This window comes from Myotis yumanensis, unplaced genomic scaffold (assembly GCF_028538775.1).
Source record: "Myotis yumanensis isolate MYYU_CA2020_CCGP unplaced genomic scaffold, mMyoYum1.0.hap1 SCAF_17, whole genome shotgun sequence".
Taxonomy (NCBI): domain Eukaryota; kingdom Metazoa; phylum Chordata; class Mammalia; order Chiroptera; family Vespertilionidae; genus Myotis; species Myotis yumanensis.
In genome coordinates, this window is record NW_027223768.1 from 554791 (window position 1) to 578217 (window position 23427).

General features: G+C 51.2%; 4 protein-coding genes across 4 annotated transcripts; 1 reads left to right on the forward strand and 3 right to left on the reverse strand.

The window, feature by feature from the left end:
• Positions 1 to 329: 329 nt before the first annotated feature.
• On the reverse strand, positions 330 to 4499 carry LOC138996422 (histone H2B type 1-C/E/F/G/I). The gene is made up of 2 exons (XM_070397638.1): positions 3058 to 4499; positions 330 to 696 (listed from the first exon to the last, which is right to left on the reverse strand). Exon 1 carries the CDS (start codon positions 3437 to 3439, stop codon positions 3059 to 3061), a length of 381 nt encoding a protein of 126 aa, XP_070253739.1. The 5' UTR covers positions 3440 to 4499; the 3' UTR covers positions 330 to 696; position 3058.
• An 87-nt stretch (positions 4500 to 4586) lies between these two features.
• On the reverse strand, positions 4587 to 5388 carry LOC138996403 (histone H1.4-like). The gene has a single exon (XM_070397618.1). The coding sequence runs from the start codon at positions 5341 to 5343 to the stop codon at positions 4687 to 4689; it is 657 nt and encodes a 218-aa protein (XP_070253719.1). The 5' UTR covers positions 5344 to 5388; the 3' UTR covers positions 4587 to 4686.
• Positions 5389 to 13532: 8144 nt separating this feature from the next.
• LOC138996418 (histone H2A type 1) lies at positions 13533 to 17114 on the reverse strand. Its single transcript, XM_070397633.1, has 2 exons — positions 16556 to 17114; positions 13533 to 13932 (listed from the first exon to the last, which is right to left on the reverse strand). Exon 1 carries the CDS (start codon positions 17068 to 17070, stop codon positions 16678 to 16680), a length of 393 nt encoding a protein of 130 aa, XP_070253734.1. The 5' UTR covers positions 17071 to 17114; the 3' UTR covers positions 13533 to 13932; positions 16556 to 16677.
• A 290-nt stretch (positions 17115 to 17404) lies between these two features.
• Positions 17405 to 17806, forward strand: LOC138996428 (histone H2B type 1-C/E/F/G/I). Its single transcript, XM_070397643.1, has one exon. The coding sequence runs from the start codon at positions 17405 to 17407 to the stop codon at positions 17783 to 17785; it is 381 nt and encodes a 126-aa protein (XP_070253744.1). The 3' UTR covers positions 17786 to 17806.
• Positions 17807 to 23427: the final 5621 nt, after the last annotated feature.

Sequence of the window (23427 nt, forward strand, 5' to 3'; positions counted from 1 at the left end):
AAGCACGTGGGAAATAAACTGTATGTTTAGAAAGGGGATATGTTAGGAGAAAGCTTTGAATTAAAAATGAATGCAGGCCAAACCGGTTTGGCTCAGTGGATAGAGCGTTGGCCTGCGGACTGAAGGGTCCTGGGTTCGATTCCGGTCAAGGGCATGTACCTTGGTTGCAGGCACATCCCCAGTGGGGGGTGTGCAGGAGGCAGCTGGTCGATGTTTCTCTCTCATCGATGTTTCTAACTCTCTATCCATCTCCCTTTCTCTCTGTAAAAAATCAATAAAATATATTTTTTAAAAAAATGAATGCAGAATTCCAGTACTTACTCCACAAACTTTTATTAATCATATCACCGATGTGTGGCCAATCCTCTCATTCAGACTTCTCTAAGCAAAGGTAGTCCATGGGAAAGAAAGAATTCCCAGTAAGTAGGCTTGTGACAGAAGTAAATTCTACTTTTATGACTGAAACAAGTAATAAAATGAGAAAGCTAAAATAAAACACCGTGTTTGGGCTCCTCCACTCAGGTAGTGACCTTTTGATGAATCAATGTGCAGGAGCCAGGAGGGGTTGGGTAGGTGTGGGATACACAGTAATTATTCTCAGGCAGATCAGACTTTGCGTATTTCATAACTTCTATGGGTTGATTCACATGTTCAGTTACTGTTTGCATTCATTTCTTCTCCACATTCATCTCTGCCCTAATTGAAAAAAAAATAAAAGGTGTTTATTTGTTAGGTGCCATTTTGCCACCTGCATTAATAATTGCTATACAACGAAGTAGATCCTTGTTACATTTGCTTGTATCACATGCTATGAAGTATCTCTGCAGTGTCACCTCCACTTTAGTCATTATTAGCATGAACAGAAAATGACTCAATTCATACTTAGGAGACGTTCCTGAAAAACACAGGGTCTGTGCTCCATATCCCACCAGGACCCTCTTGGGGTGGTATTCCAACAGTTCAAAAGCTCATATTCTCTCCCCTTCGTTTTTGAGTTGCAGAGAAGTGGCTACTCTGATTTACGTTTTAAATCAGTGACTCGGGAAAATATAACTGGTAACAACTGCTAAATCCATAACAGACTGTCAGAACTGTTTTTAAGAGTTTTACATGAGCCCGGCTGCGCTGGCTCAGTGGGTGAGCGTTGACCTTTGAGCCAGGAGGTCATGGTTCGACTCCATGGTCAGGACACATCCCCAGTGGGGGGTGTGCAGGAGGCAGCTCATCATTTCCATTTGGTAATTTTATATTTCTTATTGTGGTGTTCTGGAACCAAATTTTAAATATCTCTGAGCTCCATTTTCTTCTTTTTCAAATCTGTGTAGGCAAAAGCGTTTTTTGTTGTTGTTGTTTGTTGTGTGTTTTTGTGTGTGTGTGGTTTTTTACATCTGTTACAATTAGTCACTGAAAGTCTTTAATTGCCTTTTTACTCATTTTGTTTCCACTGTCTGTTGCTCTTGTTCTTGCCATGGTTTCCTGTTTGTGGTGTATTTGGTTTAGTTTGGTTGTGATTTGATATTGTATCACTGGAGATTTCTTAAGGCCTAAAACAAAGCTTTTTCCTTCAGGGCGGATTTGTATTTGCCTTTACCAGGTGGCTCAAGGGCTCAGAACCAGTGTGGGATACCCCTAAACTAACTTCTCAGCCTGGGTGAATCCCTGTGGTATTAATGCCAGAAACAAGTCAGCTGGGCTTTTAGTCCAAATCCTCAGTGTGAAACCTGCCCTGCTGGGCCCCAGGGTTCAGGGCAGTCTTCCTTGCAATCATCAGTGCGTGTGTGTGTGTGTGTGTGTGTGTGTGTGTGTGTGTTTATTTCTAGTTCCTCCTTCCACCTCGAGGATGTAGCTTTTGCTCTGGTGCCCAGCTTCACCAAGAAAGATTTCGCATCAGGCTCCCCATCATGGAGAGGCGTCACAAAACCCCTAAAAGCAAAGCTCAGCTTTGGTTAAAAGCCCGCTGGGGTGTTTAGGATGCTTGGGGTGTCACAGGGGTCAGGCCCCTGGCCTGGAGAGGTCCTCACTTTCTTGGTGGCTCTCTGCGTTGCTTTAAAAAATATTAAAAATATTATTCTGAATTTTAATTGCACCCACTTGCCATTGTGTGGAAGGGGGGAAATTCTCCTTTCCCTCCTCTGGTTCTTTTGCTTCACAAATAATCTTATCAACAGAAAATAGGTTAACACGAGAAATTCACATTTAATCTTGTGCACACAAGGACCCCACGCACGTAAGTCAGACACCGGCATCTGTGAGAGGTTTGGAGACAGAAAGGCAGCAGGTATACAACACGTTCTGAGCTGGGGATGGTGTCTTGCACTTTGAGGGCTTCAAAGGGTTGGTTATTGCAACATAAGAGCAGGTAAATAAAAGTTCGCCCTGACCTTCAGACAGGCCCAACAGGTTCTTCCTGAAACTGTTATGGGCAATGTCCCTAATTCACGTTGCCCAGTAGTTGAGGGGTAGAACCTTCTCTTGTGCCCAAAATAACCTGCTTGCCAGGCTTTGAAGACGCCTCCAAGCCTGGTCCCACCTCCTCTCCCTGTGCGCTGGGGATGCAGCACAGGCTACGCCCTCTCCCTCCCCCACTCGCTGCTCAGAGCCTCGAGCAGAAATTGAACTGCACAGCAACCAAACCAGAAAAACCTGGTATACTTCGTGAAAACAATAGTTTGCTTTTTTTTTTTTTTTTGAGAAAAACTCTAAAGAGAACTTGTCACAAAAAATTGCACTGTTTTCATGAGGGGCCATCATCAAATGCCTGACCAATTCGGAGATCTGCACACGGAAATGGGAGCTGTACATTTGCAATCACACTTTCAGGACAAGTTAGTGTTTACTTATGAACTGCGCCTGTCTCCCATGTATACAACTGGTGGTAGCTATTACTGCTGGATAACTCCCAAGTATTCCCTACACCTCTCTATAACAAAATGACGATGCAGCTCTCAACTCAGAAACCAGAGAATAGATTCTGAGCGAATGAATGGATTACAACTCATTTGTTGAAAGAATGCGTGGCTCTGAAAAGAGCCTTTGGGTTTGACAGGGGCTGAGCACCTCACTTGGAGCTGGTGTACTTGGTGACGGCCTTGGTGCCCTCGGACACGGCGTGCTTGGCCAGCTCGCCGGGCAGCAGCAGGCGCACGGCCGTCTGGATCTCGCGGGACGTGATGGTCGAGCGCTTGTTGTAATGCGCCAGGCGCGACGCCTCGCCCGCGATGCGCTCGAAGATGTCGTTGACGAACGAGTTCATGATGCCCATGGCCTTGGACGAGATGCCGGTGTCGGGGTGCACCTGCTTGAGCACCTTGTACACGTACACCGAGTAGCTCTCCTTGCGGCTGCGCTTGCGCTTCTTGCCGTCCTTCTTCTGCGCCTTGGTCACCGCCTTCTTGGAGCCCTTCTTCGGGGCGGGCGCCGACTTGGCTGGTTCCGGCATAACGGCGACGGGGGTCCCACTGTCGCTGACACTGGAGGAAATAATGACCCCTCAACAGTGGCGCTATTATTTATAGACGATGTATTCAAATGAGGCTAGTTGGAGTTCGATCCTGATTGGAGGATTCATAGGTTGTCGTCACAAATGGGCATGTAAATAACCTTTTCATTGTACCTTTTCATTGGCTATTTGATTACTTCGCTGGACCCAATCAGATGGCTTAGACTATGTTACCCAGAGCTCCGAGCCCGCGGCTAGAACTGTGCTGTGTACTTCAAATCCTGTGAAACTTCCCAGCACACCAGCTGCAGGGCTGTGGGCGGAGGCCATCTGCCGGCCGGTGCACCTCCAGACGCCGAGTATGGGGTCCGCGCCAGCGGATACCTAGCGGCCGAGCTTATGTCCTGGACGCAGGAGCGGGCGCAGACTGTGGCTGACAAACGCAGTAGCGCGCGCCCGCGGCACTTAACCAAACCACCAGGCACCCGGCAACGTGCTGTGCGACACTGAAGTCTAGCATCCCTAATTCTATCAAAGCTCTAATGTTCGGCCCTAGCCAGCGTCTTCGGTGGATAGCGCGTGGGCCTGCGGACCCAAGGGTCCCGGGTTCGGTTCCGGTCAAGGCCACATAACCTAGGCTGCAGGCTCCTCCCCGGCACGGGTTCTGGTCGGGGCACAAGCAGGAGGCAACCAATCGACGTGTTCCTCTCACATTGTTTTTTTCCTTTCCCACTCCCCCCGCCCCCAAGAAAAAAAAATAAAAAATCCTGTAGTATTTACTTAGGTGAATCTTCCCCTTCATAACCGCCCAGACGTCCTGAGGTTAAATACGTGTTAGGAACTTGTGCGCCCGTAGAGGTCGCCAGATACCCCTAGCGCTGGAAATGCCACACTTCCGCCAGTGTCGGGGCCGATTTAGGAACTAAGTTGGCTGGAAGGACGCAGTATAGTTCCGGGGCCCTGCAGACCAAACAGACAAACCAGAACTAGGTCCAAAGCAACTTCCAGTCCTACAAACCCAACCCCTCCTAGACAGTCAAGTTCCAGGTCCAGATACCCCTCCATCTCCGGAACCTTGCTAACCTGGGCAACCTCCCTTCCCCCCAGCCCCGCCCATCTCTGCAGCGCCCGCCCATCAGGCACCAGACCCCGAAAAAGTGCAACAGCTCTTCCCTGGAGACCGTGGGTGGCTCTGAAAAGAGCCTTTGGGGTTGTGTTGTGTGTTCACAGTTGGCCAAAGGGACTTCCTACTTCTTCTTGGCCGCCTTCTTGGTCTTGGCTGCCTTGGGCTTGGGGGCCTTCGGCTTAGACGGCTTGGATTTCGCCGCTTTGGCCTTGGCCGGGCTCTTGGGCACCTTCTTGGCTTTGGGCGCTTTCGCCTTCTTCGGGCTCTTCACCTTTTTGGCTCCAACAGCCGCCGCCGGCTTCTTGGGCTTCTTCGGGGTCTTCTTGGCGCTCTTCTTCGGGGTGGCGGACCCCGCGGGCTTCTTGGGCTTCTTAGCCGCGCCCGCGGGCTTCCTGGGCTTGGCCGCGCCCGCCTTCTTGGCCTTGGGCTTGGCCTCCCCGGAGGCCGCCTTCTTGTTGAGCTTGAAGGAGCCCGAGGCGCCGGTGCCCTTGGTCTGCACCAGGGTGCCCTTGCTCACCAGGCTCCTGAGGCCCAGCTTGATGCGGCTGTTGTTCTTGTCCACGTCGTAGCCCGCGGCCGCCAGCGCCTTCTTGAGCGCGGCCAGCGACACGCCGTTGCGCTCCTTGGAGGCGGCGACGGCCTTGGTGATGAGCTCAGACACCGGCGGCCCGGACGCCTTGCGCTTGGCGGCCCCGCCGGACTTACGCGGCTTCTTCTTGGCGGGCGCCTTCTCGGCGGGGGCCGGAGCGGCGGGGGCGGCGGGCGCGGTCTCGGACATGCTGCGGGCGGGCGTGGGAGCGAACTCGAGCCGGAAGAGCGACACTGGCCGGGACTCGGGCCGCGCCGCCGCGCCCGCGCGCTTATATAGGGCGGAGCTGCGCCGTGATTGGTGCGCTGTCCAGCCCGCCTCGCTGGCAGCTGCAGAGTGTCCTGTCGGATCCCGAGTTGTGTTTGTTACACCTCGAAAAATGCTCAAAATATCAAAACCCCCTGCACCGAATTGCCCGGTTTTGCTCAGAAAGGGATCCCCGACGTCTCAGGCTTCGCCCAGGGGTCCCGTTACGCGGGAACGACACACCTTTATGCGAAAAACTAGCAATATTTCCCACCGTGCGCGTCAGATTTCAACTCTGAGAAACAAAACTTTCCATTTTCTGCGTAAATTATACACCGATCTTTAACGGTGGAGTTTTCTGACCTCTCACAGAGGATTCTCCAAGTGGTTAGGTTCTCATATATCAAAAAACCATTTCCCTGGAATGAAGATTTTTATTACAAATCTGCCCTTAAGTGAGGGAAGTAACACAGGCTCCTCGGAGAGTCCTGCCTATGGAGCCGAGGGCATTTGAGTTCATCCAGCTGGATTCCTTTAATGCCAAACGAATTATTGCCCACGAGGGGTCCCATTTTGGAGCCCCGAGACACCAGTCTATGCGCCCATGGTTTTCTTTCTGTGGGCAGCACCCGCGATTTTAAACAATTCCTTAGAATAAGTCTTTCCCTGTCTGCTCCCAAGGGTTGGGGGCGGGGCTGTTGGTTCCCTTCCCCTGGACAACTGCTCCAGGAGTTCAGATGCCTTCAATTCAGGGCCTTGGGAAGGAAGGCGAGGCAAAACACTGGGTGCACAGAAAAGGGAAAAGGTTCATTTCCAAGTAGCCCACGGGTGATGTCCACAAAGTCCCGGCAGAGGAGGTGCCCTGTGAGCAACGCCTGTGGTCTTGCCGAGTTCTTTCAGCCCATACCCTAGGGTCACATTGTAATATACTGGTTAGAATTGAAATTCAAATGTTGGTCTTAAAGGGACATAAATCAGAAAAGTGGAGCTTATAAGGCATCTACTATTGTTAGAGAAACCCAGGCCCCCTAATTACTGAATAGGGGATCAAGAACTAGTCCCCCCACCAGATACGCTGCGGTCATGAGGATTGTGGCCCGATGCGTCCCAGAGTTTCATAAAGAGGAAAACAAGTCACACGGAGGATTGAATTTTCCATCTCGGAAGCAGAGTTCTGAGGGACGATGAAAGTGAGGCCCTTCTCTCTGAAGACGTGTGTGTTTGTGTTTTGCAAGGCCTCTAAAGAGCGGTGCCCTTTAGGTACTTGTCCAATCAACACAGAAGTACAGTTGGCAGTGAACACCCAACTAAAGGACTTTTTTCCAGCGAAATGAACAGGGTGGGCTTGTCTCTAGAAACTGCAAGCCCTGCACTTGAGAGAAAAACACAATTGTGGCCAGAGCCTAAATGGATCTGATACTATTCTGTGGGTGCAGTGGCTGGTTGTAGCATTGGTTTGGGGCAATCACATTGATTTTGAGTTTTATTGCCCCGTATTTTCACACACAACAGACCCTACAGATGATGTCCATAAAGTCACAGGAAGTGGAGGTGCACTTTGAGAAATCTGCCTGCATTCTTGCTGATGCTTGTGGATCACATTGCAATACACCAGTCCTACTGAAATAAAAACAAGAATACAAATCTTCATGTTGAAACATTCACGAGATGTTTAAAAATCACCTTATTTAAATTAATCCTGAATGTGCTACAAAAGTGATGTAAAATAGCAAATTTTTAAAGCCTTCATGTCTAAGCAGTTTCAATGGAATCGGCTCATGCTCTTGAACAATAAGTATGCCCTGTGCCACATCTCCATATATAAAAGGCTAATATGCTAAGTGTCCCTCCCTCCGTCCTACCACTCGCTGTGACGCACACTACCCACCAGAGGGCAGTTGCTCAATGCAGGAGCTGCTGGGACTGGCACAGAGAAATGGCACTGTGGACCTGGCGCCCACAAAGCAACACTCAGCTTCCCCCAAGTGGGACACAGGCCCTGCCACTACCCCAGAGCCACACCCCACCAAATCGCAACTGATGCTACCAGGACCTCATGGCAAATTCGTGCACATTGAAAGGAAATTAATTAGAAGAAATATTTTAATATCGCTATTCACCCTTTCTCTATAATAGAGTGTCAACCAAATTCATGATCAACAACGCAGATGGAAACACGTGTGGGATTGGCACCAGCAAGAACTTTATATGTGTCGCACATGCATGAGTCAACTTAGCCTCTTCTAGATATAGAATAAACTTAAGTAGACCTGCTTTCTGATTTAGCTAAACTTTTTCCAGCCCAGTGAAGCACCCCAACTTCTCTTTCAGGTCATTGTCAGCAACACAGCAGTAAATATCAGCACATTATTATTGTAGATCACGGAGGGAGAACAAAGGGTAAAATATTTAACTGCAGCAGTGTTTGACTATATTCTGGGCAGTGAGAAAACCTGGAGTCATTTTCAAGGTCCACCATTTCTTACTTCTTTTCAGTAGGGTCAAGTTTCTAAGCTTTCTAAATCTCTGTTTTCCGGCTAATGAACAGAAAATAGGATTCCACCGAGTCTCCTATCTACCTACTCCAGGACTTCTGTGAGGATCAAATGAGATGAGGCACAGGAAAATGCTTCACAGACATTTGGTTAAAGTGTAAAATGTTTGCACCTGGCTGTAAAGGAAGTCGTGTTCCTGGGCTGAAGAAACTGCAAGGAGACTAGTTGTCGCTAGCAAGAGAAAGTCTGGTGTTGCTACGTGACGTCATTACCTGGACAGTCGGACACATAGCATATTAGCCTTTTATATATTTAGATATTTTTATTAATTTCAGAGAGGAAGGGAGAGGGAGAGAGAGATAGAAACATCAATGATGAGAGAGAAACATGGATCAGCTGCTGCCTCCTGCACGCCCCACACTGGGGATTGAGCGCGTGACCCAGGCATGTGCTCTGACTGGGAATTGAACAGTGACCGCCTGCTTCATAGGTCGACGCTCAACCTCTGAGGCAAGCCAGCCGGGCCAGGTGGCGTCTTCTCTCTGTGGGGAGGACCCATGTGACAGATGACCTCACCGGTGCTTGACCAGGAAACTCCGTCCGGCTGATTCAGTGCATGTTTCTGGGAGAGGTTTTGCCTGCAGTCACATTAGGTCTGAAATGTAGGTTTTGTATGTTGGGCTGTTAGCACGAGGGCACCATTGGGCCTGTGTGTTTTAACAATTTTATGTATAGATTTCAGTCTTGTTCCAGATGATTCTGAACCAATCACTCCAGTTGGTCTCAGAATCTCCGTATTTATCAAGTTCCTCAGGGCCCACCCACCTCGGGGAATGACTGCCATGCTCACGGGAGGTGGCGAGAGGCCATGGGCTGAGCGTGTGGATTTCTGGATTTGCCTGTGAGACCTGCCCAACGACGTTTACACCGGATATGACCACACTGTGGGAGGATGGGGTGGCAGCCATCGAATCCTCACGTCCACAGATTCCTACCTGACCCGGCTCCAGGTGGGCTACGGAGGAATAAGGACCCTAATGGTCACAGGCGGACGACTGGGCCCCGGCTGCCTGCTGACAACTGGAATCCCTAGCACAGCGTCTCCACTTCTGCCCCATGTGATCACCTTCATCAAAACCACCCTTTCCCACTGTAGCCGGTGTGGCTCCATGGACAGAGCTTTGGCTCATGGAACAAATTCAATTCTGGGCAAGGACACATACCTCGGCGGCAGGCTTGATGCCCAGCCTTGGTCGGGGCGTGTGCAGGGGCAAACAATGGATGTGTCTCTCCCACATCTATGTCTGTGTGTGTGTGTGTGTCTGTGTGTGTGTGTGTGTGTCTGTGTGTGTGTGTGTCTGTGTGTGTGTGTGTGTGTGTCCCCTCCACTCTCTCTAAAACAAATAAATAAATAAATAATGGGGAAAACATCCTCCGGTGAGGATTAGCAACAACAACAAGATGTCACAACTGCCCTGTGTGCTCCCTGCCTTGTTACTGAGTCGATGCGACAGCCCCTGCTCTGCCCGTCTCCCTCCTTCCTCGGACCGTGGCTCACGCAGGTGCAGGAGCACCTCCCGAGGCTGCGCTAAGGTTGCCTCCAGGGTTCCAGCTCGCACCTGTCTGACCTGGAAGCCCGGGCCATCAGGACAGTGTTTCTCGGGTTGGGGGTCCGAACAACCATACAGGTGGGGAGGTCAGTTCAGTGGCATCAGGACGGAATGAGCTAGGACAGGGTCTAACAGATGGACCTCAGCCCGGCCGCCGGGGCTCCCTGGTTGAGTGAGGGTCGACCTTTGAACCAGGAGGACACGGTTGGATCCCGGGTCAAGGCACAGGCCCGGGTTGTGGGCTGCACCCCCAGTGGGGGGGCGTGCAGGGGACAGCCGGTCCATGATGCTCTCTCATCACTGATGTTTCTCTCTCTCTCCCTCTCCCTTCCTCTCTGAAATCAATAAAAATATACTTAAAACATAAACTGAAATACGGTGCTTAAATGTATTTAAAACATAAACTGAAATGTCAGTTACCTGCACCGCTGCTGAGTGTGTGGCGGGTGGAGTGCAGCCGTCACTGCGCGGGTTCAACGCGGGGGGGCGCTGTCGTCCTGAGCTGTTCCGAGCCTGAGCCTCGGTCGGTAGCTAAAATCGAAAGGGCTTTTGGGTGGAGACTCCGCCTTAGTCTCCCGGGCCCTGGGGGTGCGCAGCGGGGCGCTGTGCTGAGAGCAGCCACGTGCTTTGCAGAAAAACCGAGAGGGAATAGGCTGGGACTTGGCTGCCTTCACGCCGCATCCTCGTTTCTGGGTTGTGATATGTTGGTGTGTTCTGGCTGCTTCGTGGGAGGCAGAGTTTGGGGACGAGGTGTTTTTCCTAAAGAAATGCGCGCCTCCCCGCGCCCTGCTAGGGGCGCGTCTACAAGCCCAGGATGGGCTGGTGAGAGCCTGTGGACAGAGCCTCCCGGGGACTTTTTAAGGAGGCAGGTGCTCTCCTGGCTTTTGGCGTGGACCGGGGACACTATTTTAAAAGGCGGGGATCTGTGAATGTAAACATTGTCGTTCTTTTTATTTAAATCAACAACCATATCTGTGAGTTGCCACTCATGGATGGAATCTAAGTAACTGGTGAACGGGGTGGATCCAGAGACACGGAAGCATGGGACAGCGTGAGAATCTCAGGGGAGGCGGGGGAGGGTGGGTGGATGGGGGGTGGGAGGCGATCAGCCAAAGACCTTGTATGCAGAGAGCATCAGCCATGGACACAGACAGTGGGGAGGCGGGGGCCTGGGGCGGGAGGGGCTGGATGGGGAAAAGGGGACATAGGTGACATTTTCAACAACGACAATTAAAAATATATACATGAAAAAGGAACCACAAACAAGCTGTGAGCTGCATAACCAAGGCTGCCCACGGCACGGTGGTTGGAGCTGTGTCGTGTCAGAGAGAACGTGATCTGCACGCGAGAGCGGCTGGATAATCGGTGCACCGGCGCCACGGGCTGATGTAGCTGCAGAAATAAACAAGATCTCTGTGGACCGAGAAGGGGACACTTCCCGGACGTAGGATGAAGTGAAAAGGCAGCGCAAAACCGCACCCACGGGTGATGCCCTTGCAGGGAAAGAGGCTGTAGGAACACACGGGTCCTGCTCATCCTGCAGAACAGAGAAACCCAAGCAGCGGCGGAGACCGGTCCCCTGTCGGGGTGGAAAGGAGCAGGACAGGGGAGGAAGGGGAGCAAAGGAGCAGGACAGGGGAGGAAGGGGAGCAAAGGAGCAGGAAGGAGGAGGGAGGCGCCGTTTTGGAGTCTGTCTTCCTGTACGGACATACTCTCACTCTCACAGCTACAGTAACGCTTCATGTACCAGCAAAATAAACAAACTATGAACAGCCACGGGGTGGGGGAACCCAAATGCAATGAAAGCACTAACAGGTGAACCCGACTGTAGTACGTTAACACCATACTGTCGCTGAAGGGATTGAGGAGGATAAAAATGAACTCAAGTAACTGTGGAAAACAGTGTCATGATTGCACACTGCACGGCTACAGGCAAAGGCCACTGCATAGAGCCCGTCTGGTGCCGCTCAGGGCTTGAGCATCCACCGAAGAACAAGGAGGTCACGGTTCAATTCCGGGTCAGGGCACAGGCCCGGGTTGTGGGCTGGATCCCCACCGTGGGGCGTGCAGGAGGCAGCCGATCGATGACTCTGTCTCATCATTGATGTTTCTCTCTCTCTCTTTCCCTCTCCCTTCCTGCCTGAAATCAATAAAAACATATTTTTAAAAAGTATTTTTAAAAGAAAGAAAGCAGGGAGCCGACTTGGATAAGGAGAAACATGTCCCGTGTGGGTGTCCTCTCAGAGGCCCGCCCCCAGCACCTGGGAGCCTGGGCTGGTCCTCCCGCAGGGAGAGACGCAGCTTTCTTCCCAGCTCATCACCAGGCAACCCCAGCAAGTCCCCGGTGCCTTAGGGGCAGAGCTGACGGGCGACGTGGGTGGCACAGCGTTGATGTTGTCACAGCAGCCAGCGTGTGACCCAGTGCTAGTGGGGCTTTTGTTTCTAGATGGTAGACACCATCTCTTCCCAAGCATCTATTTTTTACCCTTTTAATTTACCTATCATCTAACACTGCTACCTTGTTGGACAATAGACCAAGTGTCTATTTTTAAAATAAATATTTTTCTTGATTTCAGAGAGAAAGGGAGAGGGAGAGAGAGATACTGAGCTGTGTCCGCTGGCCGTGTGTCGAACAATAATCTGTAATCAACATGGCCAGAACAATCGCTGCAAAGTTTGTAGGACAGTGGCAGCTCCTCCTCCCCAGCAGTCCGAGTCCTCGTTGGTGTGAGGGTGAGAAACGGCGTCCCTTCTGTGCACAGCCCGACCGCTCGGCAGGTGAGCGGCTGTGTGTTCGGGTTTGTTTTCCCTCTGCCACTGCCCAGTGTCCCTGAGTGAAGAGCACGGTGAGGTGTCAGCTCCAACTGGCAGCAAACAGGTAACAGGATCTACGGCTCACTCAGCACACTTCCTTTTCTCAGGAACTGCCTCACCCCTAAGGAAGGTGCATCCATCCTCAGTCCCAGGAAAAGTGGGTGTTCTCCTTCGGCCCAAACTCCAACCCCAGCAACTGTCAAGTGAGACGCCCAGTGCAGTCCTGATGCGTTGTCAATACGGTGACATCGATTCCCTGCCTGGGGAGTCACCTTGTGTTGAAGTCTACACGGTATATTCTAATGTCTTTTGGAGTAACGATGATCATACTGTTCTCCCCCCTCATAGATTTGTCTACTAATGGTGCCGGTTTCTAGGTGTCAGTGCAGGCGATGGCTGTCTTTTGGTAGATCTGGTGCTGCTAACCTGTCTGGTACAATATTCAGGTTTTGGAATAAAACAGAGGGGAGAATTCCCGAGCTAAATATGACCCCTTATTGTCAATTTCTGTCTGCATGAGGGATCCTCCATGGAATTCCTAACATCTTCCAGTAATATTCATACATGATACTTGACAGGAATAGTTATTTGCATTTGTCATTCTAAAATAGGATCAACAGATGAAAAACCCTTACATGTTAACCTAAGTCTAACCTTAAAATACATGGGATTGTTTGCAACTTATAATAAAACTTACCATACTTGTAAAAACGAGTTCAAATGATACATTAAAAACAGGAAGTGAGGTGTGGATGAAGGAAAGGATATTGCTGCACAGAGGAGTTGGAAAAATAAGGAGAGGTTTAGCCCGCCGGTGTAGCTCAGCGCTTGAGCATCGACCTATGAACCCGGAGGTCACGGTTCGATGCCCAGGTTTCAGGCTCCATCCCCAGTAGGGAGGTGTGCGGGAGGCAGCCTGATTAGTGATTCTCTGTCATCATTGGTGTTTCTTTCTCCCTTCCTCTGAAATCAATAAAAAAATATATTTTAAAAATAAAAAGATGTCTAATACACAGCGATGCGGTGTCAAGCAGATGTGCTGTGTCTGGGACACCCCAGAGACCCAACTGATGATTCTGCCTCGGCCTGGCTTCTCAGTAAACCCCTTAGGTAGACCAAGCATGTCAAACTCAAAGGCTAACAAGGGCCAAATAAACAAGGCTTAAGTGTATGTGGGACACACACACACAAAAAAGCTTCCATTCTCATAGAAACGTAGGTTTATTTAGAAAAGTATAGTATTAAAAAAAAGCACAAGAGCAATGATCAAATTCATGTTTTCTTCCTGACACTTGCCATCTCTGCTCTGCTACTCTTTCCTACTTCGGGGGAAGTCTTGTTCGCAGTGATTACTTTCAAAACTGAGCCCGGTGAGCGTCAGTGATTCCGGATCTGACAGGAGACTTGTTTCCTTTCATCATGTGAGTAACTGCGCACACCGTTGTACTGGCTGGGCCGCAGAAATATTCCTCGTGGGCCGCACGCAGCCCGTGGGCCGCGAGTTTGACATGCTTGCCTTGGATCAACTTCGTCCCTGGTACCTGGCGGTCTTCAGGGATTGCAGGTCCTGGGTTTTTCACGCTCATCCATTCCCCTGAGGACATGGTAGAGACCTGCTCAAGGGAAGCCAGAATTTATTGCTCACCAGCGGACTTTCTCAAGTGTCGATTTCATTGCAGGGCCTCTATGATATCAACCAACTTATTATTATTATTATTGATTTCAGAGAGGGAGAGAGAGATAGAAGCATCAATGATGAGAGAGAATCAATGATCGGCTGCCCCCTCCACGCCCCACTCTGGGGATCGAGCCCGCAATCCGGGCTTGTGCCCTGACCAGGGGTTGAACAGGATCTACAGGCTGATGCTCGGCCACGGAGCCAAACCAGTTAGGGTGCGCTACCAACATTTTAACTAGATGAGGTCCTTGACTTGAAGGTCTTGCTGCAAACATAATAAACACAGCGTATCATTCCCAACTAAGTAACTGAATAGAAAGCTTGGTTTAGGTGCCTGGAGGAGAGACTTCAAATTCAAGTATCCACTAACTCCTTTCACTGCTCAACACAGCAGCTCATCAAGTCCGTTCCCAAGCCATTGCCCCATGTCCCCCTGCTTCCCTTGTCACACACTAAACCAGGCGCGTGGCTTCTTGCTGGGTGTGCACTGCGCGCACAGCCATCTATGGAGATTCCAGGGACATCGCGCCTCCTTCCCTTCTCTTCTTGCCGGAGTTCAGGATGCCATTTGTAACATTATGGTATGTTGGTAAAATTGGCCTGTTATGTGTAGAGTTTTTACCAGTTTTCTTGTTCTGGCAATAACGTCTTAGGGGCAGGAGTTACAGACTAGCCAGGGGTTAGAAGTACTGGCTTCCTGACCATGGGACACAGAGGTTGTTCATGCTCTTTTCCGGTTTCCTCAGCTTTAAAATCAGGACAGGGGCCCAGGTGGTGTGGCTCAGTGGATTGAGCATTGCCCCATGGACCAAGAGGTCCTGCGTTTGATTCCCGGTCAGGGCACAGGCCTGAGTTGTGGGCTTGATCCCTGGTAGAGGGTATGCAAGAGGCAGCCGGTCAACATTTCTCTCTCACCGATGTTTTTTCCCCTCTCTCTCTGAAATCAATGCAAAAAAATATTTAAAATAAAATGAAATCAGGATAGGAGAGGATTTACCTCGAAGGGGGTTGGGAAAATGAGCTCATAGGCTGGGAGCAGGTACCAATGTGTCTGACACAGGGAGGGCTTATGTCCTCCATGGCTCTCCAGCGCCCTGCCCTGATCTCAGAACCCACACTGCTGACCTTCCAGCCACAGGTGAGCCAAGACGCGGAGGAGGCGAGAGCGCCAGCACCTGGCCCAGCACACACACCTGTTCAGAGTCGGGGCTGGGTTCAAAGGCAACCTGGACGGTGAGTGAAAAGGGTCCTGAGGCCCAGGTGAGGCAATTCCCAACCAAGGATCCCAGTTCAACCTACAGCGAGCGCTGGGCGGACAGAACCTGGTCTCAGTGGGCCTGGGTCTTTAGCAAAAGCCCAGTTTGATGAGCTCAGTCCCTTAGAATCGCACACCCCCCCCCCCCCCCCCCCCCACGCCCAGGTGCTCAACGGGGGCCGTCCAGGAGCTCACTTGTTTTCCTGCCAATTTGCCCTTAGCACAGCTCCTGCCACTTCTGTGGCTGCTGGCTGCATGGCGAGGGGGGTAGAGAGGGGGGTTGGGGTGTAGGGGGTTGGGGTGTAGGGGGATGGGCCAACCAGAAAACCTTGGTGAGATTCAACCCTGGAAAAGTGTCCTAATACTCTTTAAAAATATTTATTGACCCCAGAGAGAAAGGGAGGGAGAGATAGAAACATCAATGATGAGAGAGAATCATTGATCGGCTGCCTCCTGCACGCCCCACACGGGATGGAACCGGCAACCCGGCCTGTGCCCTGACCAGGAATTGAACCACGACCCCCTGGTTCATAGGTCGACTTTCAACCACTGAGCTACCCCGGCCTGGGAATCCTAAGGATTTTTTCCCTCCGTCCAGATCTGCGCTTCTTGGGGTTGATGCAGCTAAATGATCGAATCTTTAGGAACTGTTGTCGGGGGAGCAAAAGGCCCCGTTGTGTTCCTTTTCAGCTGCGCTGGAACATGGGCGTTAGAACTGAAATCCCCGCACAGCACGTATCAGTTGTATAAAATGTAGTTTGTTAAACTACAGGTTAGGGGCGTTAAATGGTTAACTGACCCAAGAAGCGAAAAGACGCCATCAACTTACCCCCCCGACTTGGAGGTGAGAGAACCGAGTCCCGGGGGTTATGGACTGGCCAGTCTCAGCATGGTCAGTGGGGAGCAGGCGCCATTCGGGTCTAGATTCAGGCTGTCTTCTCCGCCAGCCCGGAACCGGTCTCCGGGGCCCATTCCCCGCCCTCCGAAGCTTCTAAGATGGTGCTTATTGTTATTTAACCGGAGCCGAGACGAACGCCCTCGGGACAGGGCGGGGCGGCCACACACCCCCTGGGGAAGTCCGCCTCCCCCCAAACTCACAACCTGAGGTTTACAGGCCTCAACCCAGGGCTGCAGTTAACCGGCTCCGGACCCAGCCAGGTCCTGCGGCTGTTTGAAATGCGTGTTTATTCCGAGAGCATATCGCCTGCCATTTCCTATACAGGCTGCTCCATTTTCAGCAACACTGAGCCTTTCTCCAAAAGAAAATGTTCGTACCCCATGGTTCTGGAAAAGCTAAGCTTACCTTTCTGCGCATTTTCCCCCTTTAACCTAAAGTGACATTAGCTCTTCCTAGGAGGTGGGTGGGGGCTCTGAAAAGAGCCTTTGGGTTTCAAAGCGTTTCCGGAAGCTGCGATGCCCGTCCAATCACTTGCCCTTGGCCTTGTGGTGGCTCTCGGTCTTCTTGGGCAGCAGCACGGCCTGGATGTTGGGCAGCACGCCGCCCTGCGCGATGGTCACCTTGCCCAGCAGCTTGTTGAGCTCCTCGTCGTTGCGGATGGCCAGCTGCAGGTGGCGCGGGATGATGCGCGTCTTCTTGTTGTCGCGGGCCGCGTTGCCCGCCAGCTCCAGGATCTCGGCCGTCAGGTACTCCAGCACGGCCGCCAGGTACACGGGCGCGCCCGCCCCGACGCGCTCGGCGTAGTTGCCCTTGCGGAGCAGCCGGTGCACGCGGCCCACGGGGAACTGCAGCCCGGCCCGCGAGGAGCGAGACTTGGCCTTGGCGCGCGCCTTGCCGCCCTGCTTCCCGCGTCCAGACATTTGGAAATAAAAAAAAGTCTTTGCAAAAACAAAGGTGGACACTCGCCCGAGCAGACCAGTTCTGGGAGTAGGTGGAACATGGCCGTTTTTATAGGCAGGTCCTGGGAGCAAATCGGAGTGTCTGATTAGCTAGGAACAGACTCAGGCACATAACCAATAGGAGAGTCTCATTTCCATACCTCATTTGCATAGGCCGGCCCAAGGATGACAGCCTTAGCGTTTGCCTGCCAATGAACTACGAGGCTCTCTGCATCCCTCATTAGCATAAAGTCCCTATAAGTAGCAGAGATTCGGCTCCAGCCGCGTTTTCCTCCAGGTCTCCTGAGGTTTCAAAATGCCGGAACCAGCCAAGTCGGCGCCCGCCCCAAAGAAGGGCTCCAAGAAGGCGGTGACCAAGGCGCAGAAGAAGGACGGCAAGAAGCGCAAGCGCAGCCGCAAGGAGAGCTACTCGGTGTACGTGTACAAGGTGCTCAAGCAGGTGCACCCCGACACCGGCATCTCGTCCAAGGCCATGGGCATCATGAACTCGTTCGTCAACGACATCTTCGAGCGCATCGCGGGCGAGGCGTCGCGCCTGGCGCATTACAACAAGCGCTCGACCATCACGTCCCGCGAGATCCAGACGGCCGTGCGCCTGCTGCTGCCCGGCGAGCTGGCCAAGCACGCCGTGTCCGAGGGCACCAAGGCCGTCACCAAGTACACCAGCTCCAAGTAGGCGCGAGCGAGCGGCCCGACTCCTGACCCAAAGGCTCTTTTCAGAGCCACCCACGTTTTCCCGAAAAGCGCTGTAGTCAGAAACTTGTAAAACTGCGTGATCGAGTTGGGGCAAAGCCCTGAGAGTTGGTTAAAACAGGTCCTACAAGTCTAACCGCAAACGGGCTGGGAGGTGGGACCCGCCCTTACGTACGTGTGATCTTTGCTCCTGGCCGGGACTTTAGTGCAAAGTAACTCCCCCTTTTTCCAAATCTAGCATGCGGCCTCCCCACCTTGGGTTTAAGTGGTGCTTTCTGTTAGGAGCATGGGGGGTGTCCGGCTGGGGTTGTTCAGTGGATTGAGCTCCTATGGACCAAGGGGTCCCGGGTTCGATTCCCGATCGGGGCACATGCCCAGGTTGTGGGCTTGATCTGTAGGAGGCAGCTGATCTGTGTCTTTCTCACTGATATTTTTCACAAGGTAACTAAATCACAAATACTTAAACATGGAAATGTTTACAGGAAATGAGGTTTACAATGACAAAAACAGGCTTTTACAATCTAGGATGAAATGCTGTGTGATTTAGAAGGATCCTGTGGTTTTCTCCAAAATCGATTTGGCACTAGGCGGGCTCTCCGTTTGAAAGCAGCTCTCTCCTCACAGCTGCCTGGGGAATGGTGTCACCTGGCCTCGTTAGGGTGGAAACGCATGTGCAAGGCCCTGGCCGAGGCCCCATAAACCCCACTGATTGCTTCAAGTTCCAGTGTCTTGCGCCTCCAAAGTGCGTGCCTCCATCGCTCTGAATTCCTGTGCTGTCATGTCCTCCCAGGTTAGGAGAGAGAAGGAAAATGTCATTCATTGTAAATAGGACCAGAGCAGCGGTTCTCAGCCTTGGCTGCACATTAGAATCACCTGGGAATCTTTTTAAAATCCTGACTTCTGGGCCTCATCCTCCGGAAATCCTGTTTCTTTGTTATGGGGTGGGGCCACAACATTAGTAACATTCTTAAAATTAGTAAAATTCTTGTTCACGGGCCATGCCCCGCGTTCACGTGGGTAGCCCCCTCGTTCCTGTGACCACTCCCTCCTTCTGGCCCAGACACACTGTGTTCACATGACTGTTAACGTAAAAATCATGCCAACCTGTAAACAATTTTTTGGTTTATTTGAGCCAAACTGTCGACACTTGCAGGGAAGCAGGATCTCAGTGCATTGCGACAGTGCTCTGGAGATGGCGGTTTTCCCCGTGTTTAATAAATCACCGTCAAAGGCAGAGACATAAGTGTGTCACATGAAATCTATTGGTGGTGATGAGGGAGGCGGGAGAAAGCAAAGCGGAGGTGGGGGGGGGACCCTGGGATTGGATAAAAGTGAAATGATGGACACATGCTGCCTTCACACAGGTGGGTGCAGGGTAGTTAACAGTCAGCAATTAACAGGGTAACAGTAACAATGAGGGAATCTGTGGTCTCCGCCCTGGAGGCTAGTTGTGCCCTGAGGGGTGGGGAAAGGGAAGTTACCAGTTACCCTGACTTTCCTGAGGTGTGTTATCTTAGATGGAAAAAGACAACGGGCTCAGGAAAGACGGAAGTTGGTCTTTGTCAGGGAGGAGACTGGCCTAGGACATGACTACCACCATCAGCTGCTTTTTAATTAAAGGTTTTAATTTCAGACCCTCCTCTGTGGTCGCTTTAGGTCTCTGGAGTTGGCAAGGCCTCCACGCAGGCCTTCCCGGAGGTAGTCAGGTTAGCATGTGGCCCCTTTTCTCATCCACAGTAGGAATTTCTTACTATTTCTTAATACAGTGAATTCAGTATAATATGTATTGTCTTATTCATGCTGATAAGGTAAATTTACTTTGGAACTGAATTTATCATTATATGAGCTCATTGCCATATTCTACATTTTATTCTGGAACTGGATAAAAGGCAAACACAAAACACTAACAGGAAGAGGGAAACTTGAGAACTCAGGTTACTCTCAACATGTTGTGCCCTTGTCGAGCTTCAGATCATTTTTAAGAAACACTGATTTCACCGAATGGAATCGAACTAATCCTTGAAACTGATTCCTCTCATTGAGAAAAGCCAATTAAATATTTGGAGACAATACGGATTTCAAATATTTCTTATGTGTGATTGCCCTCCTACTCTAATATACAGACGACTAAATGTGAGAAAGAGACTCAAGTCCACATGGTCACTCCCTTTATGAAACCAAAGTGGGGGAGGCCGGGCTGAGATATTTTGATGCCGGAAATGGTACAACTGAGGCTGAGCCCCATGGCTGGTCACCCAGGGGCCGGCTGCTGCCACGACTCCCCCAGCAACCTGGAGTCTCCAGAAAAGCACTAATTGTTTTCTGTGACACTTCTTGGTTCCTGCAAGAACAGATTGCTCATAGGAAGCTCTTTTCTACAGAAAATAATGTACGGTTGTATCTTGTTCCTAGACAGTCTGCAGATTTTTTTCTCCCCTCTTTCTATTTTATAAATTATCTTTTAAAAATTATTTTTATTTTTAATCCTCACCCGAGGATATTTTCCCATTGATTTTTTTTTTTTTAAGAGAAGGAAAGACAGAGAGAGAGACATTGATGTGTGACCAGGGCCCGGGCTGGGGAGGAGCCTGCAACCGAGGTACATGCCCTTGACTGGAACCAAACCCGAACCCTTTCGGTCCACAGGCCGATGCAATATCCACTGAGCCACACCGGCTGGGGCTGTAAATTATCTTGTTAACACTGCTGGGTGAAACCAATCTATGGCTTTCACACCTTGTTCGCAGCACAGGATGTGTTAACAATTAGCTAAATGTCGAAGTTACTATGACAACCGCACCGCTCTGAGCCTGCCCAGTGGTAATACTTACAGACTGGGGAAGGTGGGGTGAGGGTGGAATGAGATGGCAGCTGTGAAACACAGACCAGAAACAGATCGTGCTGGGGCAGTGGCTGTGCAGCATTGCTCCACCTCGAGCAAGTGCAGGCTCTGGGATGGGCCTGAACTTGCTTTTAAGATTTTCCAAATACCTGACCCACAGTGAGACGGGGCCTTGCCCAGCGCACTGCCTGTGGCCTCATTCTTCTCTCTCTCTCTCTCTCTCTCTCTCTCTCTCTCTCTCTCTCTCTCCTTCCCCCGTCTTTTTGATTGTTGGTTATTTTCTCTTCTTTTTTTCTTCTTCTTGCTCCTCTTTCTCTTGTTCTGCAGCCAGATTTGCCCACACCCTGCTTTTCCGTCTCCTGCCTCCCACATATGCAGGGCCTCTGTGTTAGATTCCCCCGCTCCCTCCTTCCTGCCTTGAAAACTCCTCCTCACCCTGAAGGCATCTGCCTGCCCTGGCCTTCCCGGGGAGGGTTCCGTGACCAGCCCCTCCCGTGGTTCTGGGTAATGCCACACAGTTTCCACTTGATTGTCTTTGATTGTCCAGCTGTCACCCAATAGGGTCTGAGCTGGCCCAGAGGGTGGGCGCTGACCTATGAACAAGGAGGTCTCGGACTGAAGGGTCCCGGGTTCTATTCCAGTCAAGGGCACAGGCCCGGGTTGTGGGCTTGATCCCCAGTAGGGGGCGTGCAGGAGGCAGCCCATCAATGATTCATCATTGATGTTTCTATCTCCCTCTCCCTTCCTCTCTGAAATCAATAAAAAATATTTTAAAAAATAAATAGATTTTAAAAAGAGCTTAGATGTAAATACAGGACACTGAGTAGACCATATTCATCCTTTATTTAAGAGTGTACATAGACTCAGGTGCTAGGGGTTGTGGGTTAACGTCCAATAGCTGTGTCCCCTGGGAAACTCTACCTCTCCTAGCCCTCCTCTCCTCGTCCCCCAAATCAGAGAGAATGATGGGGGGTTGTCGCAGGTTAAATGCACTGGTGGATCTACAAAGTGCCTAGAACAGTGCCTGGCACAGAACAAGCCCCAGTGAATTGCACATCACCATTATGACTGCTAATCTCAGAGTCTAGTACAATATCGGGTATCTGATGAATTATAGAAGTGAGTTAACCAATCTCTTCCGTTTTACAGGGGGAGCAAATGGGCTTTAGACATGTCTTTCCCCAACACTGGTTACTGCTGGACACTGTGGCATCTCACTAGCCAATGAAAATGAGAGATACTAGAAAATAAAGGCATATTTCTAGCAATTGTGGAAGAATAATTAAGAACCTGGCTTAAAACATCATTTTTTTTCCTCTGAGAGAGAGAGAGAGAGAGAGTTAGAGATATGTGCCCTGACCGGGAATCTAACTGGGGACCCTTCAGTCCACAGGCGGAGGCTCTATCCACTGAACCAAACTGGCGAGGACCACCTGATCTCATACGCCTCCTAACTTCTCCATGAGAAAGGTTCTCTTGACTGTATCAAGACAACTGCAACCATGCACAAACCTTCTCTTTAAAAACCTCCCGCGTCTCTGCCGTCTGCAGAACTGCCAGTTCCTCAGGCAAGCAGGGGGGCATCTTCCCGCGGTTTCCTCTGCCGACCCTGGCCTCTGACCCACTGCACTGCTCCCTCGGCGGCCTTCTGGGAGGCCCCACCTTAGCGAGCAAACTCAGATCCTGACCTCTCCCTACGGTGAGTTCCAGGACACGCAGAGAAACACCCTGGACAATTGTCCCCATACCTCACGCCCCACAGCTCTGCAGACACACCTGCCAGCCACGCCTGGGCCTGTGGTCTGGGTCTGTGGTTCCCATGCAGGTGACCTGATTTATTTATTTTTAATATGTTTTTATTGATGTCAGAGAGGAAGGGAGAGAGAGAGAGAGAGAGAGAGAGAGAGATCAATGATGAGAGAGCATCATGGATCGGCTGCCTCCTGCATGCCCCCTACCCGGGATCAAGTCCACAACCTGGGCATGTGCCCTGATGGGGAATCGAACCACAGCCTCTCCTGGTTCACAGGTCGACACTCAACCCCTGAGCCACGCTGGCCGGGCTGGGTGACCTGGTTTGGGCCAGGCAGACACCATGTGTGAGCTCAGTGCTGCTGGCTCCATCCTCGAGGCTCTCTGATCAGGGACCCAGGGCTGGTTTTTGTCAGAAGCAACCCACACACCTTGCAGATTATGGCTGACCAGATTGTGTTTGTCCAAACAAGGGCAGACCCTGCAGCTTTTAGACGATTCTAGAAGCATCCAGTTCTGCAGGAGGCCTCTAAGAGATCTGTGTTAGTTCCTTCACGTTCATGCACAATTGTCGATGAGATTTGGGGCAGGACTTGTGTCTTCTCTCCGCTCCACCGTTTGGAAGGTCACCGAGAAAAGGTGGGATAAGTCTCCTGCCAAAAAGCAATGTGACATTTACAAGGGAAAGAGGAAAGCTGGTGCTGCTCCTTGAATTTGCTGACAATCGAGGGTTTTGTGGAGTCGTTTGGGCATCTTGGGCCATTTCTCAGGAAAAGGTGAGAAGGCGTGTGAAGTCCAGCTCGCCAAGCACCCTCCGGCCGGGGAACCGGGCCCTTCTGTGCAGACGATTTTTGTGGGCTTCAAGTTTTGGGGGGAAAACAAACACAAACGCTCCTCCCCGCGAGGGGCGGGGCAAGGCCTAGGCGACGCACCAATCAGAGCACGCCCTGCCCTATATAAGGCGGGAGGGCCCCCCCGGCCGGCGCTTAACCCTCCTCCCTGGCTCTCCTCCGTGGACCCTCCGCCCTGTG